General features: G+C 40.6%; 2 protein-coding genes across 3 annotated transcripts in view; both read left to right on the top strand.

Moving 5' to 3' along the window:
- Positions 1-5,495, top strand: part of LOC309714471 (uncharacterized protein) — an 81,936-nt gene extending 76,441 nt beyond the window's left edge. The window contains exons 69-70 of the mRNA XM_082546965.1: positions 1,160-1,290; positions 1,398-5,495. Of these exons, the coding sequence (XP_082403091.1) occupies positions 1,160-1,290; positions 1,398-1,574 (308 nt within the window). The 3' untranslated portion in view covers positions 1,575-5,495. The remainder of the gene's footprint in view (positions 1-1,159; positions 1,291-1,397) is intronic.
- Positions 5,496-7,257: 1,762 nt separating this feature from the next.
- Positions 7,258-16,099, top strand: ssr1 (signal sequence receptor, alpha). 2 transcript variants are annotated; one of them, XM_082546322.1, is made up of 10 exons: positions 7,258-7,422; positions 9,866-9,993; positions 10,117-10,213; positions 10,313-10,416; positions 10,495-10,653; positions 10,822-10,898; positions 10,994-11,072; positions 11,301-11,394; positions 12,229-12,243; positions 13,251-16,099. In XM_082546322.1, exons 1-10 carry the CDS (start codon positions 7,353-7,355, stop codon positions 13,316-13,318), a joined length of 891 nt encoding a protein of 296 aa, XP_082402448.1. In that variant the 5' UTR covers positions 7,258-7,352; the 3' UTR covers positions 13,319-16,099. The 2 variants fall into 2 exon arrangements, with proteins under 2 accessions (XP_082402448.1, XP_082402449.1); XM_082546323.1 differs by lacking the exon at positions 12,229-12,243.
- Positions 16,100-18,047: the final 1,948 nt, after the last annotated feature.

The following is an 18,047-nucleotide window of genomic DNA, read 5'->3' as shown; positions in this document are numbered from 1 at the left end:
TTCAGCAACACAAAATTATTTAAAATGGTAAAATGGCCTGTATTTGTATAGCGCTTTACACATGCAGTCATCCACCCGTTCACACACACATTCACACACTGGTGATGGCAGCTACATTGTAGCCACAGCCACCCAGATCCAGGTCCCTGACAGAAGCACCTAAAAGTAAGTCCAGCTGCCTTCAACTCAAGCTTTCCAGAGTTTAAACAAAAAATACATTTAAGCAAGAGTCTGGTTATAGTTAGTACCAGCACGTTGATCCTGTTAGCCAACATCCTGACTGAAGCTTTGCCGTTGCCATGTTGTGCAAAATGCAGTGGATAAAATCCAAGTAAATATAGTTGATGGAAATGCAACTAACACCCAAACATTTCAGTTTACTGAAATAAAAACATGTCTAAAAAGCAACTAAATGGAAAAACAATGTGTGCTTATGAAACCAAATGAAAATATAATTTGGGTGAAATTTGGTTCGCGCAACAAACATAAGGAAACATTTTTTGCATGTGGCGTTTTATTACTAGAATCATATGTGACGGTGTTGACACTGTATGCTGAAATAAGTAACCCCCCCTCTGGAAACTAACTGAAACTAAACTGAATTAAAAATAGCAAAAAAAGAAAACTAACAGAACCATAAGTTATAATTTGAAATAGCTGATATGCTCATGCTGTTACGCACTGTGTTTGTTCTTATTAGAGATGTTTTCTTTGTTTTTCCTGTTGTTACTTCTGTCCCGCGCTGCCCTCCGGTGGTGGCCGGCTGTTAGAGCGAGCTGACCGCAGGCTGAGCAGGCAGCACTCCCAGCAGTCGCTCACCCTCAGCCAGGCTCAGTCTGTCAGCTCGCTGACCTCTGACCTCTGGGACCGCAGCAGCGCTGAAACTCCGGGTATCTTTCCTCCTCGGTTTTGTTTCCTCCTCACAGCAGGGTGAACGCATGGGCCGACTTATGTTTCCCGTCTCTGATCCACAGATTAAACTAACTCACTGTCTCCTCGCAGCATTGTGCATGAAGGTCACTGTGGGGGTTTTATTGTTAACATTTCACAAAGAGTTTCACAGCAACAGAGGCAGAGTTTTCCAAGAAAGCAGAACAGAGTTTTCAACTTATTTGCTCTCACGCCTCTCTCTCTCTGTGTTTCTGTGTCTCTCACCCAGCTCCTGTGCTCCCTGGAGCGTACCATCAGGGCGTCCAGATGCAGCAGCAGCAGCAGTATCACGGCTACATGCATCAGACCAGCATGTCATCTGTCAGATCTGTCACCTCTCCTCCACACTCAGGCACCATGGTACACTCTTCTGAAACAAAGTTTTTTTTGGTCTAAATTTAAAGGTTTTTTTTCCCTGAGAACAAAATCCCTGAAACCCTGAAATCTGTGTCTCGGTCTTTTTGCAGCGTGTTTACCGTGCGCTGTATGACTACGTGGCTCAAGATCACGATGAGGTCTCATTCAGGGACGGCGACGTCATCATCAACGCTCAGCCCATCGACGAGGGCTGGATGTACGGCACCGTGCAGAGAACCGGCAAGTCCGGCATGCTGCCGGCAAACTACGTGGAGTGTTGCAACTAAAGCGGAGAGGAAGACGAGTTTGTGAGAGAGAGGGCCTGAAATTCACAGTTACATCCACCTTCAGCGTTATAAAAGCAGCTGGTGATGTTCTTTGCATTTCAGGGCTCATTTACATTTTCAGTGTTATGGGAAACGAGAAAGACAGGTGATAGATTGTTAGACTGTTCTGGTCAATTTTTAAAACAGGAAATTATGTTTAAAAAAATAAGTTTAATGGGTTTTAATTAGACGTGATGGATTACAAAGCTGCAGCTTCTTTGAGAACAGCCAATCAAAGAGCAGTTTCTGCACTTAAAGGTGAAGGAAACTGACCAGGATGCAGTGCAGCGGAGCAGGGTGCGCTATGATTAAAGAGGGCTGTCTGAATGCTTGGGGAAGCCTTTCCTGTATCTGATGGACACAGATACGTCTATCAGGTCCATCGCTTATTGGAAAATACATCTACTTCAGCTCCATTCAGGCCTTTTCTACAGTATCTCCAAAATTATTCTTCTTGTTATGTAAAATTAGCATTTATGTTAAAAAAAAAAGAAATTTACAAAAAATCTACACAAAATATTATGAAGCACTGTCCAGAAATATGTGCAAAGTCATGGAAATCAATTTCACTTTTTTTTGACACAGATCTTAAATTATTACATTGAACACAAATCTGTAAACTCCTGGAGTTTCATCCATGTCCGTCCGAAAGCAGCTGCAGAATCAGCATCAGTAGTAACCTCGAGGCTCTGGTCACGTCTCAAAGTTACTGTATATGGTTTGAAACAGAGTGAAAGTGCGCCGAACGAAAGGTTTGGGATCTGAGCTGGAAATGAACCACAAGCAGCTTCATGGTTCTTCTTTAGGTGGCACTGAAATATATATTTTTTAATTTAGGCATTAAAAGTTTAAGAATCTATTGGGCAGAACTGTCTGGTGTAAAAAAAATTAATAGATAGATAAAAGATAGATAAACCTTTGTAGTTTTACACTGAGCGCTGCAATGCACTGAACATCATGAGCCGGTGATATCAGGTAATAATTGACCTGAAGGGGAATTTTCTTTTGATGAGCGGTGGATGAAGAGAAAAAAGCAGATGGAGGGATAAATCTAGCATGCTGTCATGTTTTATGAGAATATAGAAGTAGAGGAGCGAACGACAGAAGGATGCATGAAGAGAAGCAGTGAGAGAGACTAGAAACAAGTAACGTGTAACTTTTTAATCACCTGTGACAAACTAGAAGAGGAAATGAAGAAGGAATGAGCAGGATTAATCTAGTTTATAATACAACAGGAATTCAGACAAGACTCCTAAACTGCAGCTCTGGGTGTGGTCTGTGTTTTTAATACTGCCAGCAACGCCCAGGAAAAGACCACAAAGCCTCGTTTCAGCTCCACATGTCGATTAATCCACAACAAATTCACTGTAATCTCACTACATCCACATAAAAGACTCATAAATGTTTCATACTTCAAATGAACATGTGATAAGCCGAATCAAAGTTCTTGTTCATTGTTGAAAACTGCTAATTAGACTCATAACTCATGATATAAGTCACTGCTTGGCAAATAATCCTAACAGGCACTGCAGTCAGCTCACATCGACACGCTGCAGAGGAGATGCTCCTTAAACATAAAGGCAAACAAATCTGAGAAAGGTTCTTACTCGGGTCATTCTTTAAATATTCAGATTACATTTGTGACTTTTACCTACTATGAAATGTTTCCGTTCTACAGTTTGCATTTTTAATTTGCATTTTTTTCCAAAATGTTTTAAGTTTAAAAGACTTTAAATAACAGAACAAACTAAAAAAAGATTAAGTTGATTATTCCACCCTCACAAGACAAAATCCCAGATAAACAAAAACAGATCAATAAAAAAGTCCAGCAGGTCCAACAGTGGCTGCTCCATCGGCAGGTTTCTCCACCCTCAACCAAATTTCCTCTCATCAGACGCGGTGTCCCTGTGCTCTGATCAAACTCACTCACTACAGAGTGGATCTGATGGATTTCCTGTTCTTATTGAATTCGTGTTCAGATGTGAGAAAGACAGTTTTAGTTTTTATTCTTTAAAATAAAAGGAGAATGCTGCCTACAGCTTCCCCCGTATTCAGAAGGCTCCCCACAGCAGGTAGCGGGTTTGTTTGGAGGGTTTTCCTGGTTTTGTGTCTGTGGCTGGAGTTGAACTGGGGATCTTTTTAACTGCTTCACTCTGGCACCACCAGAATAAAGAATACAAATGAAAACTGAATTCAAATGTTGGCGTAATGCAAATTTGATATGATGTCAACAAGTACAACGAGTTGTCCTGTTTTAGGACCATTATTAAGATGCATAGAAGAATAAGTGCTGTAAGACCTCTTACAGTCAGCAGGTGCTCATCAGGGAGCGACACCCATGAAACAGACCCCCTATTATCTGCGCACTGAGGTCTGAGGGACCTCCCAGGACCTCCCTGACACTATTTTCCACATTCCAGATATCTCTTGATCTCTAATGTCGAACACGACCTGCTCAAGAGCAGGTCTGTGGTTCTGAAAAGCCAGGATTAAACCAAAGTTACCTGGACGAGCCCAAATACTGCTCTGTCAGCCATCGATGCCACTAATGAAACAAATATGGTCACATGCTGACACGTTTATGTGATCTGAAGGGAATCCAGAAAGCACAGAGAGATGAATTGAGACACTGATGGTTTTTTGGTCTTTTTGTGGGTTTTGTTGGCATTAAGAAAACGACAGATTGTCAACAGACTTTCATTTGAAAGGATGCAGAAAAAGAAGAAGAGGAGCAGGGAATGAAAATAATTAGATCTGTCTTCTCTCTAGACGTGAGCCCGAGAATGAAAAGGAAAGAATGAAAAGTCAGAAAATACTTTTTTCTTAGCAGTGATGCAACCAAAAGGAAGGAGTGGGGCAGGCGAACAGGAACAAGGTTTAGAAACCTCGAGTTTGAGCATTTATTTATCCCGGGTTTAATTCATGTTCAGGGGAGTGTGGTTTTGTTTTTGACTTCTGATGTACAGTAACCTGTCGACAAACCACCGACAGATCATCGGTTTTAAACAGCAGCAGTAACCTCTGTGTTTGTAAAGGACTTAACTAACACACTGTGTCTTTCTGTTTCTCGTGTCATGCTGTCTGAATATCTCTGCACACAGTAAAAGTTTATATTTCCTGAAATCTGAAGAGACTGTTTAAGTACGTCGGACTGGAGATTTCTGGACGTTGCAGACTATTTTGATACACGGGCTCCTGTCCACGTTTGGGAAAGTTATATTTTACTCTTGTGTGTATCCAGTAAGTCGTGTTTTTGGGGTTTCTTGTCTTGCTGTGTGGATTGCATCCCAGTCATGTACTGAATAAATCTTCACTCAGCCATGATTTGTCATTCTAGCTGGAAACCATTTTTGCATTTTGTATGTTTTATTTCATAAAAATAGATGCAATAGAATATAATTTACTGAATATTCATGTGTTGATTGTGTTAAGTTTTGAAGAGACGCTGTTTCTTTTGTTTTTGGTTCATGCTTTGATGATTTTTTGCTTCTAATGTCACAGTTTTTTTTCTTATTTACTCAGTATATCATCACAGATTTTACTAAATTTATTTACATATTATTTGAAATTATAGATCATTCAATCTCGGCCTGTTTTGCCATGTGATAATTGCAGTGTGTTCCATATGGGAGAAATAAAAAACAAATAAACAATCAACAGAAAAGTTCATCTTATTTAGAAATATGACTCAGATCCTGTTATTGCATCTCTGAAAGTGAGACGTTTACTGATGCCAACAGCAGATATTTAGCTGTTGTGTCACATCACCTTTCATGGACAAAAATATTTCTAAAAATGTGCAATGATGATTTTTAAAATGTATTAGATGTGTTACATCTAATCTGGGGGGGAGGGAGCAAAAATAAATAAAATAAGACATCAGCTCAGCCGAATAATTACTTTAAATATGTGGACACAAGTGCAGCAAATACAGCATAAAGCTGAGCCATCAAAGGTGTGAAACACTAGGACATACAGCATGTTTGAAAACCATGACAAAGAAGCAAACTGAGGGTTTAAATACACACATAAGGTCATTAGTGACAGAGGACACATCTGGGGAAAAGAAGCAGAGGTGAGCAGAATCTAACTATACAAGGGGACACAGAACTTAAAGCATGTGACATGAAGGAAAGTAAGACAGGAAGTAACAGAACACAAGACTAACACAAAAAAAAGGGTCAGAAGATGCACAGAAACGAGACTAGGAGACATCAAACAAGGAGCTAAGAAACATAAATACCTAAGTCAGAAGCACTGGAAATGCTATACCCAAAAGACTAAATAATATAACACTTGAATGTAAGCTACCTAATAAACCCAACAATAAATTGTGAAAACCACAAAACTCAAAACACGAGGTCAAAGATCCAAGAGCTCTGGTTTTTCTTGCCATTGAATGTGTGAGGTAGTTGAATGCAAGGACACTCTTAAAAAAATCAAAATAAATAAATCTTGACGTCAAGAGTTTCACTTCTGGTTAAAGTACCAGGAGATGATGTGGAAATGGTTACAGAATATATATACATGCATACAGTGTATTAGTAGTAGTATTGTTTTTGTTTTTTTAACTTTTATCTGTTTTTGTTTTATACTTTATCTCTGTGTGAAGCATGTTGTGATCTTTTATCTAGAAATAAATAAAACAAAATTTTACTTACTAACTGTTCAGCACCTTTCATCCTGGTTAGTGAAGTTCAAAGTGCTGCACAGATGACTGACAGTCTGATAGTAAAACAGAGGAAAGTCTAAAGTAGCAAAACAACATGCAGTGACAAGGAATTTCAAATAAATTGTAATAAAAATAAAATTATTTTTTATAAGTGGCATTAAAACGTAATAAATCTTATAAACAGTCAGATTAAGAGTTTGCCATTAAAAATATGATGAATAAAAATAATTAGCAGTTGTTGTTTTTTTAAAATAATATTACTAATTCATAAAAAAATATTTTTTCTTTACTTTTATCATTCTTTTTCTCATATCTGTTGTGGAACATAACGCTGAACATACAACAGGAGAAAAGTGCGCACTGACAGAAAAAACAAAGAAAAAAACATCTGTATATATTGCATATTGTGATTTGGATGTGTACGTGACTGAATTGTACGTGTTTGAACGCAATTTGTGGCTACAACAGCAACAACGTTAAACTGCACTGTCCCTTTTAAATAAAGAATTAGTATTATTAATAGAAAACAGTTTAAAAAGATTAGACATTCATTTTAAAGCATCAGAAACAAGTTTTCGTTCTAGCTGCATCTGCTAATTTATTCTGACATTTCGTAGAAACTCCCAGTTTCTTTATATCTGCAACAAGAAACAGTACTATTATTCATTCTTAGAATTAAATATGAAATGTAAGTTATGAATAAAGGTCATTCTTTCAGCACTTGATCAATTAAAGTTCGTTTTTATTCTGTTTTTTTCTCGGCAGTGTTCACTTCCGGTTTTGTTTCCTTTGCATTCGTGCTTCCTAAACTTCCCCAACTTGAGCAGAAAGTCCACAACTCAGGTCAGCTGTTCTCTGTAAAAGTTATATTATTCTTAACAATCTCAACCGTGTCCAACCATTTTTATACCAACACAACTGCGACCTGAACGGGGGCTGACGCCACACCACAAACTCCACCGTGACTTCTGCGCATGCGTCATAGTTAGAGTAACGGAAGCAGTACAGCGACGCTCATAGACAGCCTGACCGACGCTGAATGAGAACGCATTGATTTCGACTTCAAAATGATGAAATTTCTGCCGAAACTTCTGCTACTGGTGTTGTTAGCCTTTCCGGCGACTCTCCTTATCAAAGGTGAGTCTGTTTGTAAAGATACGAAGAAAAGCGCAGCGATTTAGGGGAAAAAGAAGTGTTAGCTGTCGAGCTATGTAGCTGCTGTGGGGAAAGGGGAAGGCCGCTCTCCATTAAGCGTGCTGGTTGAAGTGAAGCGTGTATATAAAAATGAAGGGATTCATCGTAAATGTTTGGCAATTAGAGGGATATCTCCACGGTGGATTTCGTTTTCGCAAATGCCTCTTGTTGTTTCGTGTAATTTAGTGTAAGGTAGCTCACGTCAAGGTACTTTAAACGCCTGGTTAGACTGACGTGTCCTTACTGTTAGCAGGGAAGCTAAGAGGCTCAGTTAACGTGCTGCTTTATTTCAGCTCCTTTATTTCCTCTCTGTGTAAACGGAGCCTCGGAGTTGCCACACATAATATGATGTAATCAACAAAACTTGTGAAAGTTGCTGAAAAACGGGGTAAAGTTACTTTTGTTGCTACGCTAGCTTACTTAGCTTAACCCCGCAGAACTGAATCACAGAGGGACTGTTACTTCAAATGCCCGCTTAATTAATGTAAGTAGATAATTAAGTCTGTAAGAGTATGGCTTATTTACTCAATTGGTCTGCACACTGTGCAGCTGAACGGCTGTTTGAGGCCGATTAAGTTATCTGGATCGTATCCTGTTGGCTGTGATTGTAAGCTGTGGGTTAGTTCGGCGTTTACATGACGAAACGGACGTGTTGGCTTCCTATTTCTTTTAAGCAACACTGTTTTTACATCACGGGCCTGTGGATACGCTTTTAGAGAGTTTAACAATAGCAATTTTATATTAGGGTATTGATATTTGTAATCATAAAGTCTAACCAAGAACTTGGTGTTGTGTGGATATTATGCACATCATTATTATCACGGTTAATAATGTTGTAACAAGTTTCATTTTAATGTGTTGGTTAATCCCTGGCCTTGTGTATATGCAGACAGAGTGAGGGGAAGTAGTGGGACTAACCTGACTGTGTTATTGGGTCGCTGTCATGAGTCATAAAACTAGGCAGCATGGTGGTGCATTGGTTATCATGGTTGCAAAACAGCAAGAAGGTTCTGAGTTGGAGCATCCTGGATGGAGAAGTCTGCAGCCCAAATAGATGCATGTCAGGCAAATGGGTGACTCTAAAATGATCTTGTGTCAGTGTCTGACTCTGTTAGCTGGGGTATGCTGCCTTCATTTGGATAAGCTTTTAAACAAGTGGATAGCTGCACCCTAATTGACAGGGTGTGACTGCACTGATGAGCTGAACAAAGGTATTTGCTTTCACGCAGATCTGAATGTTAAATGTTCAAAAATGTTTGCATGCTAGTGTTATTCGTCAATTTTCTTAACTCTTTATCCAGTTCAGCGCGGGCTCCATCCACACTGAACTGGACAACAGACGACTGTTCCAGCTGTCATGGGGCGAAAGGTGTGGTGCAGCCTAGGTTATGCTCTCCATTGTCATCTCTCTGCGCGATGCAAGCCCAAACTGACGTCACAACTGCTGGCATGTGCCACACTTTGGCATCATTTCAGTTTTTCATGCTTCTCTTAACTTTTGTAATGTGCCATGTGCAGCCAGCTGGGTGGAAGAGAAAACTGTTCGATCAACTTGGTTTTTTTGTTTTTTGTAAACTAAGTTTTTAGTTGTATATCAATACCACAGTTCAAAGGTTCCCTGATTACAGCAGATGTTGAAACAGCAGAAACTTCTACACTTACACCAGCACTGATGCAGACCAGTTCAGGAGAGAACTGTGGCGAGTACCGTGCGCCTTCAAGTTACAGTTTGCGCTTGATACAACCAGTGAACCGGTGTGGTGACCATAAATGCCAGTAAGGTTTAAATACATGTGACTCGCTACCGTTTAGTTCTAGAACTAAAGATGGCTCTTGGGTGAGAAGTGAAGTCCAGTTGCCTTCTTCACTTGACTTAGATCTGAGATGATGGCCGTCTTGGAAAATGTAGAACTGTTTTTGTTTGTTTATAATATATTTACATGGAGACTTTGATGCTTGTATCTACCTTTGAAAGATTGTGTGATGTTACCTTAACAAAATCTATCATCCCAAGCTTTAAACCACCAAAAGTAGAGTTTGTAATTTCCAAGTTTTTAGGTTGTAGTGAATGCTGCAGCTCGGTGTTTAGCTTGGTCTGGATCTGTTCTCCAGGCTATGCTTGGATTGTTCTTAAGCACACCGTGCAACAAGTTTGAGAACCATGTAGTCTTAGGTACCAGAAGAACATTGATGGAGTACAAAGTCATATCTGTGTTGTGGTCAATTTTAGGCTTGCATCCATTTTTCCAACCATCACGGAGCTCATTGGTGAACTGAAGATGTGCTTTAAATATCAGACCTCTGTAGCTGCTCCGGGATCTTTGAACCATTACATGAAATAAAGATTGTTTATAGGCTTGGTAAAAATTCCCATACTTTCTGTCAGGACCAGTGGCAAGTGCCCAGGATTTGACTGAGGATGAGGAGGCTGAGGCTGTGGATGAAGACGTGGTGGACGACGTGAACGAAGAGGATGATGAGGCAGAAGTGGAAGATGATGATAACACAGAACTGGTAAGTGATTAAATTGGCTGTAGAAATGTTTTCATAGATGATGCAAGTTTTCGCTGTTTACTGTACCGTGATAAACGTGAACCTGTTCTTCGTCCCGTTACCTAAACCTGTGCGCTTATCTAGACGGAAGAAAAAGAAGATGAAGAGGAGGAAGCGTTGGTTGGAGAGGTGAAGGCTTCCCCCAACGCTGACACAACCATCCTGTTTGTCAAAGGAGAAGGTGAATGTCTTTGTGTATCCGCCCTCTTGTTTTCATTCAGCAGTTTCTAGATTTTCCTGTATTGAAACCCCCGTTTGATTCATGCCATCCTTCCTCTAGACTTCCCAGCCAACGACATCGTTAAGTTCCTTCTTGGCTTCACTAACAAAGGGTCGGAGAACTTCATCGTAGAGTCTCTGGATGCTTCTTTCCGTTACCCACAGGTAAGAAAATGAGCTGTAACAAATATTCATAGCTGTAGCTTCATCTCTCTCTAAATTTGTCCTGTTGTCCCCTTTCAGGATTACCAGTTCTACATCCAGAACTTCACCGCTCTCCAGCTCGGCACCGTGGTTCCTCCCAGCAGACAGGCCACCTTTGAGTACTCCTTCATCCCTGCAGAGCCAATGGGTGGGCGGCCATTCGGACTCGTCATCAACCTCAACTACAAGGACAGCAGTGTAAGCATGACTGGTTTAAGCTCTTCTAATGTCAGCGATGTAACAAATCAGATTCTGTGTGGAAATTTGGGACAATAAGTAGGAAAAAGTGATCTGTAGCCATTATTTTCCACCATTGCGTTTTGTTTCTTTATTTACATTTCTCATCCATTCTTTTCCCACCTACAGGGAAACGTTTTCCAGGATGCTGTGTTTAACCAGACTGTCACCATCACTGAGAGAGAGGATGGGCTTGATGGAGAGACGTAAGCATGCATATATATATACACACCCAATCTGGCTTTTTTCCTCCCCCTTTGCCTGCATTTGTCCATAAACCCACCCTCTCTCTCTCTGCCAGGATCTTCATGTATGTCTTCCTGTCAGGTCTTGGGCTGCTCGTGGTTGTAGGCCTTCACCAGCTGCTGGAGTCCAGAAAGGTGCAGATACCATCAGATGAAACTGTTTTTAAAGAAATGGGTAGTTGAGGGGAAAAATAAACCCTTTGATGGTTTAGCTAGTGTTTTTTACATCAGGATCTGCAGGTGTTTGTCACAGACTTAAACTCTTTGGAGCTTTTGGCCAAAGCATGAGCTATATGAGGTTGAGTTGGTGTCATTAGCAAAAAAAAGAAAGAAGCAGACAGCTCATTCTGTGTTTGTTTGTAGAGGAGGCGTCCAGCTCCAAAGGTAGAAACGGGAACTTCGAGCCACAACGACGTCGACCTGAGCTGGATCCCCCCAGAAACACTGAACCAGATCAGTACGTACTCCTCGCACACATCCTGTGACCTCATCAGCTCGCACACAAGCTTTCTTTTTTATGTACTTTATTATCTGCAGACACAGAAATCCAACTGTTTATACACCACAAGTCTCAGATGAGATTGTCAGCTTCATCCGAACACTCCCTCTCAGAGCACCTTTTAAGCTTTTCTTCCTCACAGAATCAGCTGATTCACGCGTGCAGGTGTATCTTTTGTAACATTGAAAACATTCACCAAAATTACATTTAATTCCTTTAATTAAACAAAAGACTACACGAGCTTTAACCATTTAAATATGGAAGTGACTCTGCAGAACAGTAGCATGTTGGCTGTTTTAGAGTGAAGTAACACGAGCACTGGACCACATGGACATCATTTGCAGTGAGCCACACGTTTCAGTGATATTTAAAATACAACCTGATTATAGGAGGAGGAAATTTCAGGTTTCAACAGTGCTTGCACAGATGGTGTTTAATTTCATTTCTTAGTACATGCTTAGTTTAGGGAGTTGGACTACTTTTAGGTTCATAGATTTCTCCAGGTTAAACATCTTAGCTTTCATCACGGGTCCCTGCAACCTCTGCTTCCTGTGCAGCTCTTGAGGTTGGCAGACGTCTGTAGAGCTGCTGTTTCTCTCCGCACCCAAACATTTTCGAGTTTATTATATGAACAGGTTCAGGATATTTGCTGCTGTTGCTGCTCTGTTCTTTCTTCCTGCTTCACCTGCTGTTTCAGAATGATCTTAATCCTTGACTGAGCACGAGGATCACTCACCTTCTTTCTCCTCCTCTCTCTGCTTTCCTTGCTCTCATGTTTTCCTGCGTCTTCAGTGCAGAGTCGCAGAGGTGAGGTCTGCTGCATGTCGTGTGTTTGTGTGTCTGTAACACAACTTTGGTCCTGATGTTGGAGTGTTTAGTGTTCTTCTCCCACTCCTGGTGCTCCAGATGTTCTGATCTGTTAGTGAGAAACTGCAGAAAGTTAAACTAAACACAGTTTCCCACTGACATCACGTCACATTATTCACCTGTTTTGTGATCAGACCATCTGGTTCTTGGCATTCTTCCTTGTGTGTGAAAGTTGGTCTTAGAGAGTGGTGGTCACAGTAAGCGGGGTTGTGGTGCAGCTGCTTGGTTGGATGTTGGCTATAAAAATGATTTTCCTTCTTTCATTTTTACTTAACCCATCAAACTCCTCCAGTATCTGGAAAACATGTGAAGACGTTAGTGATCCCGTTGCTTGTTTTTGTCATACCTGTGATATTTTCATTACTGTTACAGATGTTATAAAATCCTCTAATGTCTTCAGTTACAACTTTCAGTCATTTTTATACAAAAGGCAGTCAACCCAAGTTATCTGTCAGTCGAGTTGCAGGTGTAAAATACTTTTAGTCGCACATTACATGTGTGGTCATTTTCCCCCTACACACTGCTTGTAGGAAGAGAGTCAAAACCAGGTGTCGCTGCCTGATGGTAGCAGAAATAACAAAGTAGTTGAGCAGGAGCATCCTTTTTTTTTTTTTGTTGCTTGAAGTTTTCTTTGGACCTTAATAACTTCAAGGAAGTTTCTTTGGAATCACGTAATTATTTCAAAGTTCCTTAGTTTGCTTGTCAGATGTAATAAAAACCTCAAACCTGTTGATGGAGTCTCCACTGTAAATAATACATGTGTGAGAAAGCTTCAGTGAAATGTTTTTGGAAGACACATTTGGTTTTTTGGGGGTTTTTTTAAGCATGTTCTGACCTCATGTTTGGCCTGATTCTGAGAACATAAAACCTGCAGGTGTGTGGCATCACCGCTCTGTTTTCAGAAAAAAAATTACAATTCACCTTCTTAACATCTTCTCCTCCTTCAGACAAAGCATCTCCCAAAAGATCTCCTCGCAAGAGGAACCAGAAACGCTCGGCCGGCTCAGACGAGTGACGGCTGACAAACGTCACTTCAACAAAAATTTCATCCACCCGTGGAGGAAGAGGAGGCGACGGGCTGAGAGCTCCACCGTGAGCACACTCTGCCCTCTGCTGAGGAACTTTAACCAGTGCCAAGCACAGCGATGGCTGGCTCAGCTTAAAAACTGTTGAACACACACACACACACACACACACACACTGCAGCCCCTTTTGTTTAACGATTACTTTTTCTGACGCTGTCACAGAGAGATGTGGGGAGGCTCATCCTCTAACAGGCATGTTGGCCGTTTGTTTTCTCTGAAGGTTGATGGGTTTTCTTCAAAGATCAGATTTTTTTTAAGCCTTGGTAGTACAACTGCTGACATTATCATTGTGAGACAGTATTGATTGTGTTGTTTGCCTCGCACACTGACGCAGGGCTGAAACGATCAGGATCATTTTTGTCTAATTCGACTCTTCTTTCAAGTTACTGGTTCAGTAGAAACACTGGTTAGTTGCAGCCCTGCTCTGATGTGTGGAGGAGCTACAGTAACAGATGCAGTTTTGTTGTTTTTGACATTTTTGTATATTTTCTCTGTTCGTTGATTTTGTCTGCACATAATTTTTGGTTTTGTTGGGATTTTGTAGACTTAATCTGCTTCCCTTCTGTCTGCTGTCCCTCTGTGTTTCACCCTTTAGTCACAGTCACTCAGTTTCCTTTCTGCAGATACTCAGAGTTTTTTTTTGTGGTCTGATCCCGTCGGTCAGCTATCAGCGCCGTCCTTCTTAAACTGTAACTGACGTTTTGAGCTAACGTTTCAATGCTCATGTTATATTTAGGGAGGAAAGGTCCAAATCTTTGTCTAACAATGATGAAATATTGTTTTGGTTTAGCACAGAAAAGAAACCGGCCGCAGTAATGCAGTGCGGCCAGTAGGAGGTGGTACGAGTAGATCTCCAGAAACTCACCAGGCATTAATCTCTAGTTTCTCCTTATGTAATTGATTAACCGTGTATTTCAGCAGGCAGCTAATTATTGAGAGAGAATATGGAGATATTGATTATCTGCCTGATAAGACAGATGGACGACATGACATCCAGCAGCTGCTGAGTTTCTTGTGCTACAGAGGCTGTGACCGGCTGCCCGCCATCATCACAGTCACTGTGACGCAAACGTTCATACTGTGTGCTGCCTCAGCGTGTTTTACTTTACTGTGATATAGTGAAGAGCAGTCATGCTCATGTTCCACGGGGTTTTTTGGCAACTAAATCAAAGTTATGCAAAGCTTCAGTTTTACAGTGACGAACCTCCTGCAGTTCTGTGGTGTGCTGGACTTTTGAGCTTCTGAGCCAAATCATTTTAGCAGACGATGTGCTGCTGACTTTGTGCGTGAAGTTGATCCGTTTGAGTTTTTTGCTTGTCCTTCTACTTTTTGAGATTTTCAATTGTATTAAAATCCAGAGTTTCCAGCCCATGGTGCCGGGAGAGCGTCATGGGCTGGAAACGGTGACACGAAGCTCCATCATGTTAGAAAGTGTGCCAGTTGTTAGGTGGACAGACAGAAGCGGAGAAACGGATCAATATGGAGCTCTGAGGCAGGAACGGATCACCATCAATCAGCATTTGGCTCAGAAGCTGATATCCAGCACGTTATGTTGTTCACGCTGTAAACACAGAGTCTGCATGAATTTGATTTAGTTGGAACTAAACTCATTTAGTTCTTATGATTTTTCTTCACCATATCATAAAGAAAATGTGCGAAACACAAAATTTATGCCACTTAAATTTTTGGCCATGGTTCTTTCTCGACAAGGCTTCTGAGTTTTCTGTGCTGTGAAGCGTAAAGTCTGTTATTGTCAACGAAAATCGTCCAAGTCCTGTTTTTAGAACAGTTTTCATTTAGGAATCTGAAAAAGTTCATTAGGCAGAAAATGTTTTGCTTATCCTTCTTTAAATCATGTGAAAAGGTTAACTTGGTCTCTGGGAGCCTCTGAGGGGAGTAACCATCATCCAGCAGGTTCATCGATAGCAAGAATAATCTAGTTACAGCCTTAAGCATTAAAATGCATGAAAGCAACTTTCTTTTCTCTCATTAACATGAGTATTTTAACATATGAGACGCAACTCATGGGGTTTTGTGAAATCGGATGTTATGTTTCTCCCGGCTCGCCCTGTGAAATATCTGCATCGTGATGTTACGTCAGACCTGCGAGTGGAGACCCGAGTGTCTCGTCAGGTGGACTCATCAGCACTGTTGCGCTCGCTTCGGGCTCTGGCTCAGAAGATGACGGGTAAAGACTCATAAGAATCTAACAAACTGAACGGTTCGGGTCCTCTCCACGTGTGCCTGTTTTCTACCTTTTCCGTTTGTACGTTTTTATTCACTTCTGGCTTCTCTCCTCAAGCAGCCTGTGCAGATCAGAAAAATGTTGAAGCACTGGTGTAAATACTGGCTGACTTATGCTGATTTCAGAGCAAATTTACCGAGCTAATTTATTCAAGACGAAGATTGGGATTAAAGGGGAGGGGGGTGGGGTTTGTATACTGTACCACTAGGGGGCATCAGATTCTGCAGGGCTTGAGCATCAGATGAGGCTCCTGGTCTGCAGAGATGTCATTTCCTGTAAAGCTTTTTGTGGATATGGAAGTTGACAGCTGTTCACTGAGGCTCCCACATCCACAAGCAGCCAAGCTGACAGGTTTTTGTTATGTTTCTGTTTTTCTAAAATGATGGGGGCTGTAATTCAGAGATCTGAGCTTGTTCTTTTATTTGCTTTTAAATGTGCAGGAAATAAACTGAGGATTTGCTGTAGAGCTGCTGCTTCTGTCGTTTTTATTAACAAAAAAGAAAGCGTAAGATTTTCTTTTCTCCATTTGTGCAGAAAAGTGAAGAATGAAGGTTTTTACAGAGTTCAAAGGAAGCAGAAATGAGGTTTGGTAATGGTCAAAACAAAACTGGGTAGATGAAACGAGCAGGAAAAAATCTTACAGATGAGCGCAGGCAACAGTAAAAAATACTACAGATTAATGCGAAGTAATTCACGTGTTTAATTTTAGTATATTTAGAACAAAGTTTGTCAGTTACAGTTGGAGTATGAACGTTAAAGCTACAGAGGTTGCATGAGCACACTGCAAGCAGAATAAAACATGCTCACCACAGTGTAAACGTGCGTGGTCCTTGGTGATGTCATTAACTGACTGACTGTGCACTGGCTGGCCACTTCATTAGGCACACCTGTTCAATCGCAACTGTCTAATCTGCCAATCACACGGCGACATGGCTCCAGTGGGTGGCGCTGAGGCACGATGCGCTGTTAAGACATAAACCTCAGAGAAGAAGAAAGCAACTTTTATTTTGAAAACTCACTCTCCTGCAGCTGGTAGGCTTTGCTAAATATGCTTCCCAGCTCATCATGGCCTCGCCAGCCTGACTCCAGCTTTTTCACGGACTTCCCCTTCAGTCTTTGGTAGTGATGGTGAGATGAAGCCTAGTGATGAACTGAAGCTTTTCATTTGCTCTACTGCGCCATCAAGTGGACGATTCAAGTGAAACGGGCTCTGTGATTATAATGATGTGATGTGTAAACCTCTAAACTGAATAAATAAATTGTGTTCGTGGTTATTTATCCCGAATATTGTCTCAGTATGTCTGATACAAAAGAGAAACTGGAAACTATCAGGACAGAGTTTTGCTATGATTGTGTAACTGTTAGGGCTGTGTGGGGAAATTTTGCCTCAGACAGTCAGAAATATTATAATTCAGATCATGCATCAGTACATTTTGTATATTTTTATAGATATAAAAAGAAAGCTGACACTTTGGAGACTTTATCAAAGGTGTGAGCATCAGCAGATGCCTTTGTGTCAAAGTAATTGAGGATAAAACACAGAAAAACGTGAAGGCGATTTTCTTGGCCTGGATTTTAAAAATATATTCTGCAGTACATAAAAAACAAAAGAAAACCATTAATCAACACATGAACATTACCTGATGCAGCTGAAGTGAAGCAGAGCAAAGTTACAGAGGTTTGATTAGAGACACAACTAAGCGTTTTGTAATTTTGCATAATTTTAAAAACTTTAAATTTCTTCAGTATTGAACGGCAGAAATTAGCTTTTCTTTTCGGAATTAAGTAAAAGGAAAAAGTAGCGGCCGACAGCCTGTAAACAACGGTAGAATTGTGCGTAACAAATAAGCGAATAATGCAGAAAACAGATTTTTAGACTGGAAACTGTTCTTGAAGTACACAGAGAGAGAGCTGTGCATGAAGTGTGATTTTATTGTGGTGGAAACAAAACAGCAAAAGTCAGAGTGAATTCATGACGATGTTTATGTGAAGCGTAGTTTGGATCTTCTTTTGCTGCTGGTTCGCTCAATATTGTTTGGAGAGAGATCCGTCGGAGGCTCCGTGCTTTGTGTTTACGTCTTTGTGCAGAATCCGTGTTCCTGCTCTCATTTACTGCTTTAGCTGTTTGGTGGTTGTTGAAATTTTGTGAGGTTTAACCTGAGATTCTGGCATTTCGGGCAAAATGAATTTATATTTTAAAAAAATGATTCAGGATTTTAATGAATCGATATGACTTTATCCAAGTATCGATTTTAATCGATAATCAAAACCCACCCCTAGTAACTGTAATCATGCTTATGTACATCTGGATAATGACACAAACTAGTGTGTGGCGCTTCACTTTTTAAAAAAAAGACAGAAATCAGATTATAGGATATGTGGTGTTGTTTATTTATATTATGGTACTAATCATT

The sequence above is a fragment of the Aulonocara stuartgranti genome (genome assembly GCF_965226115.1).
Source record: "Aulonocara stuartgranti genome assembly, chromosome: 9".
Lineage (NCBI taxonomy): Eukaryota > Metazoa > Chordata > Actinopteri > Cichliformes > Cichlidae > Aulonocara > Aulonocara stuartgranti.
The sequence above is the reverse complement of the archived record's forward strand: the minus strand, read 5'-3'. Positions and strand labels throughout refer to the sequence as shown.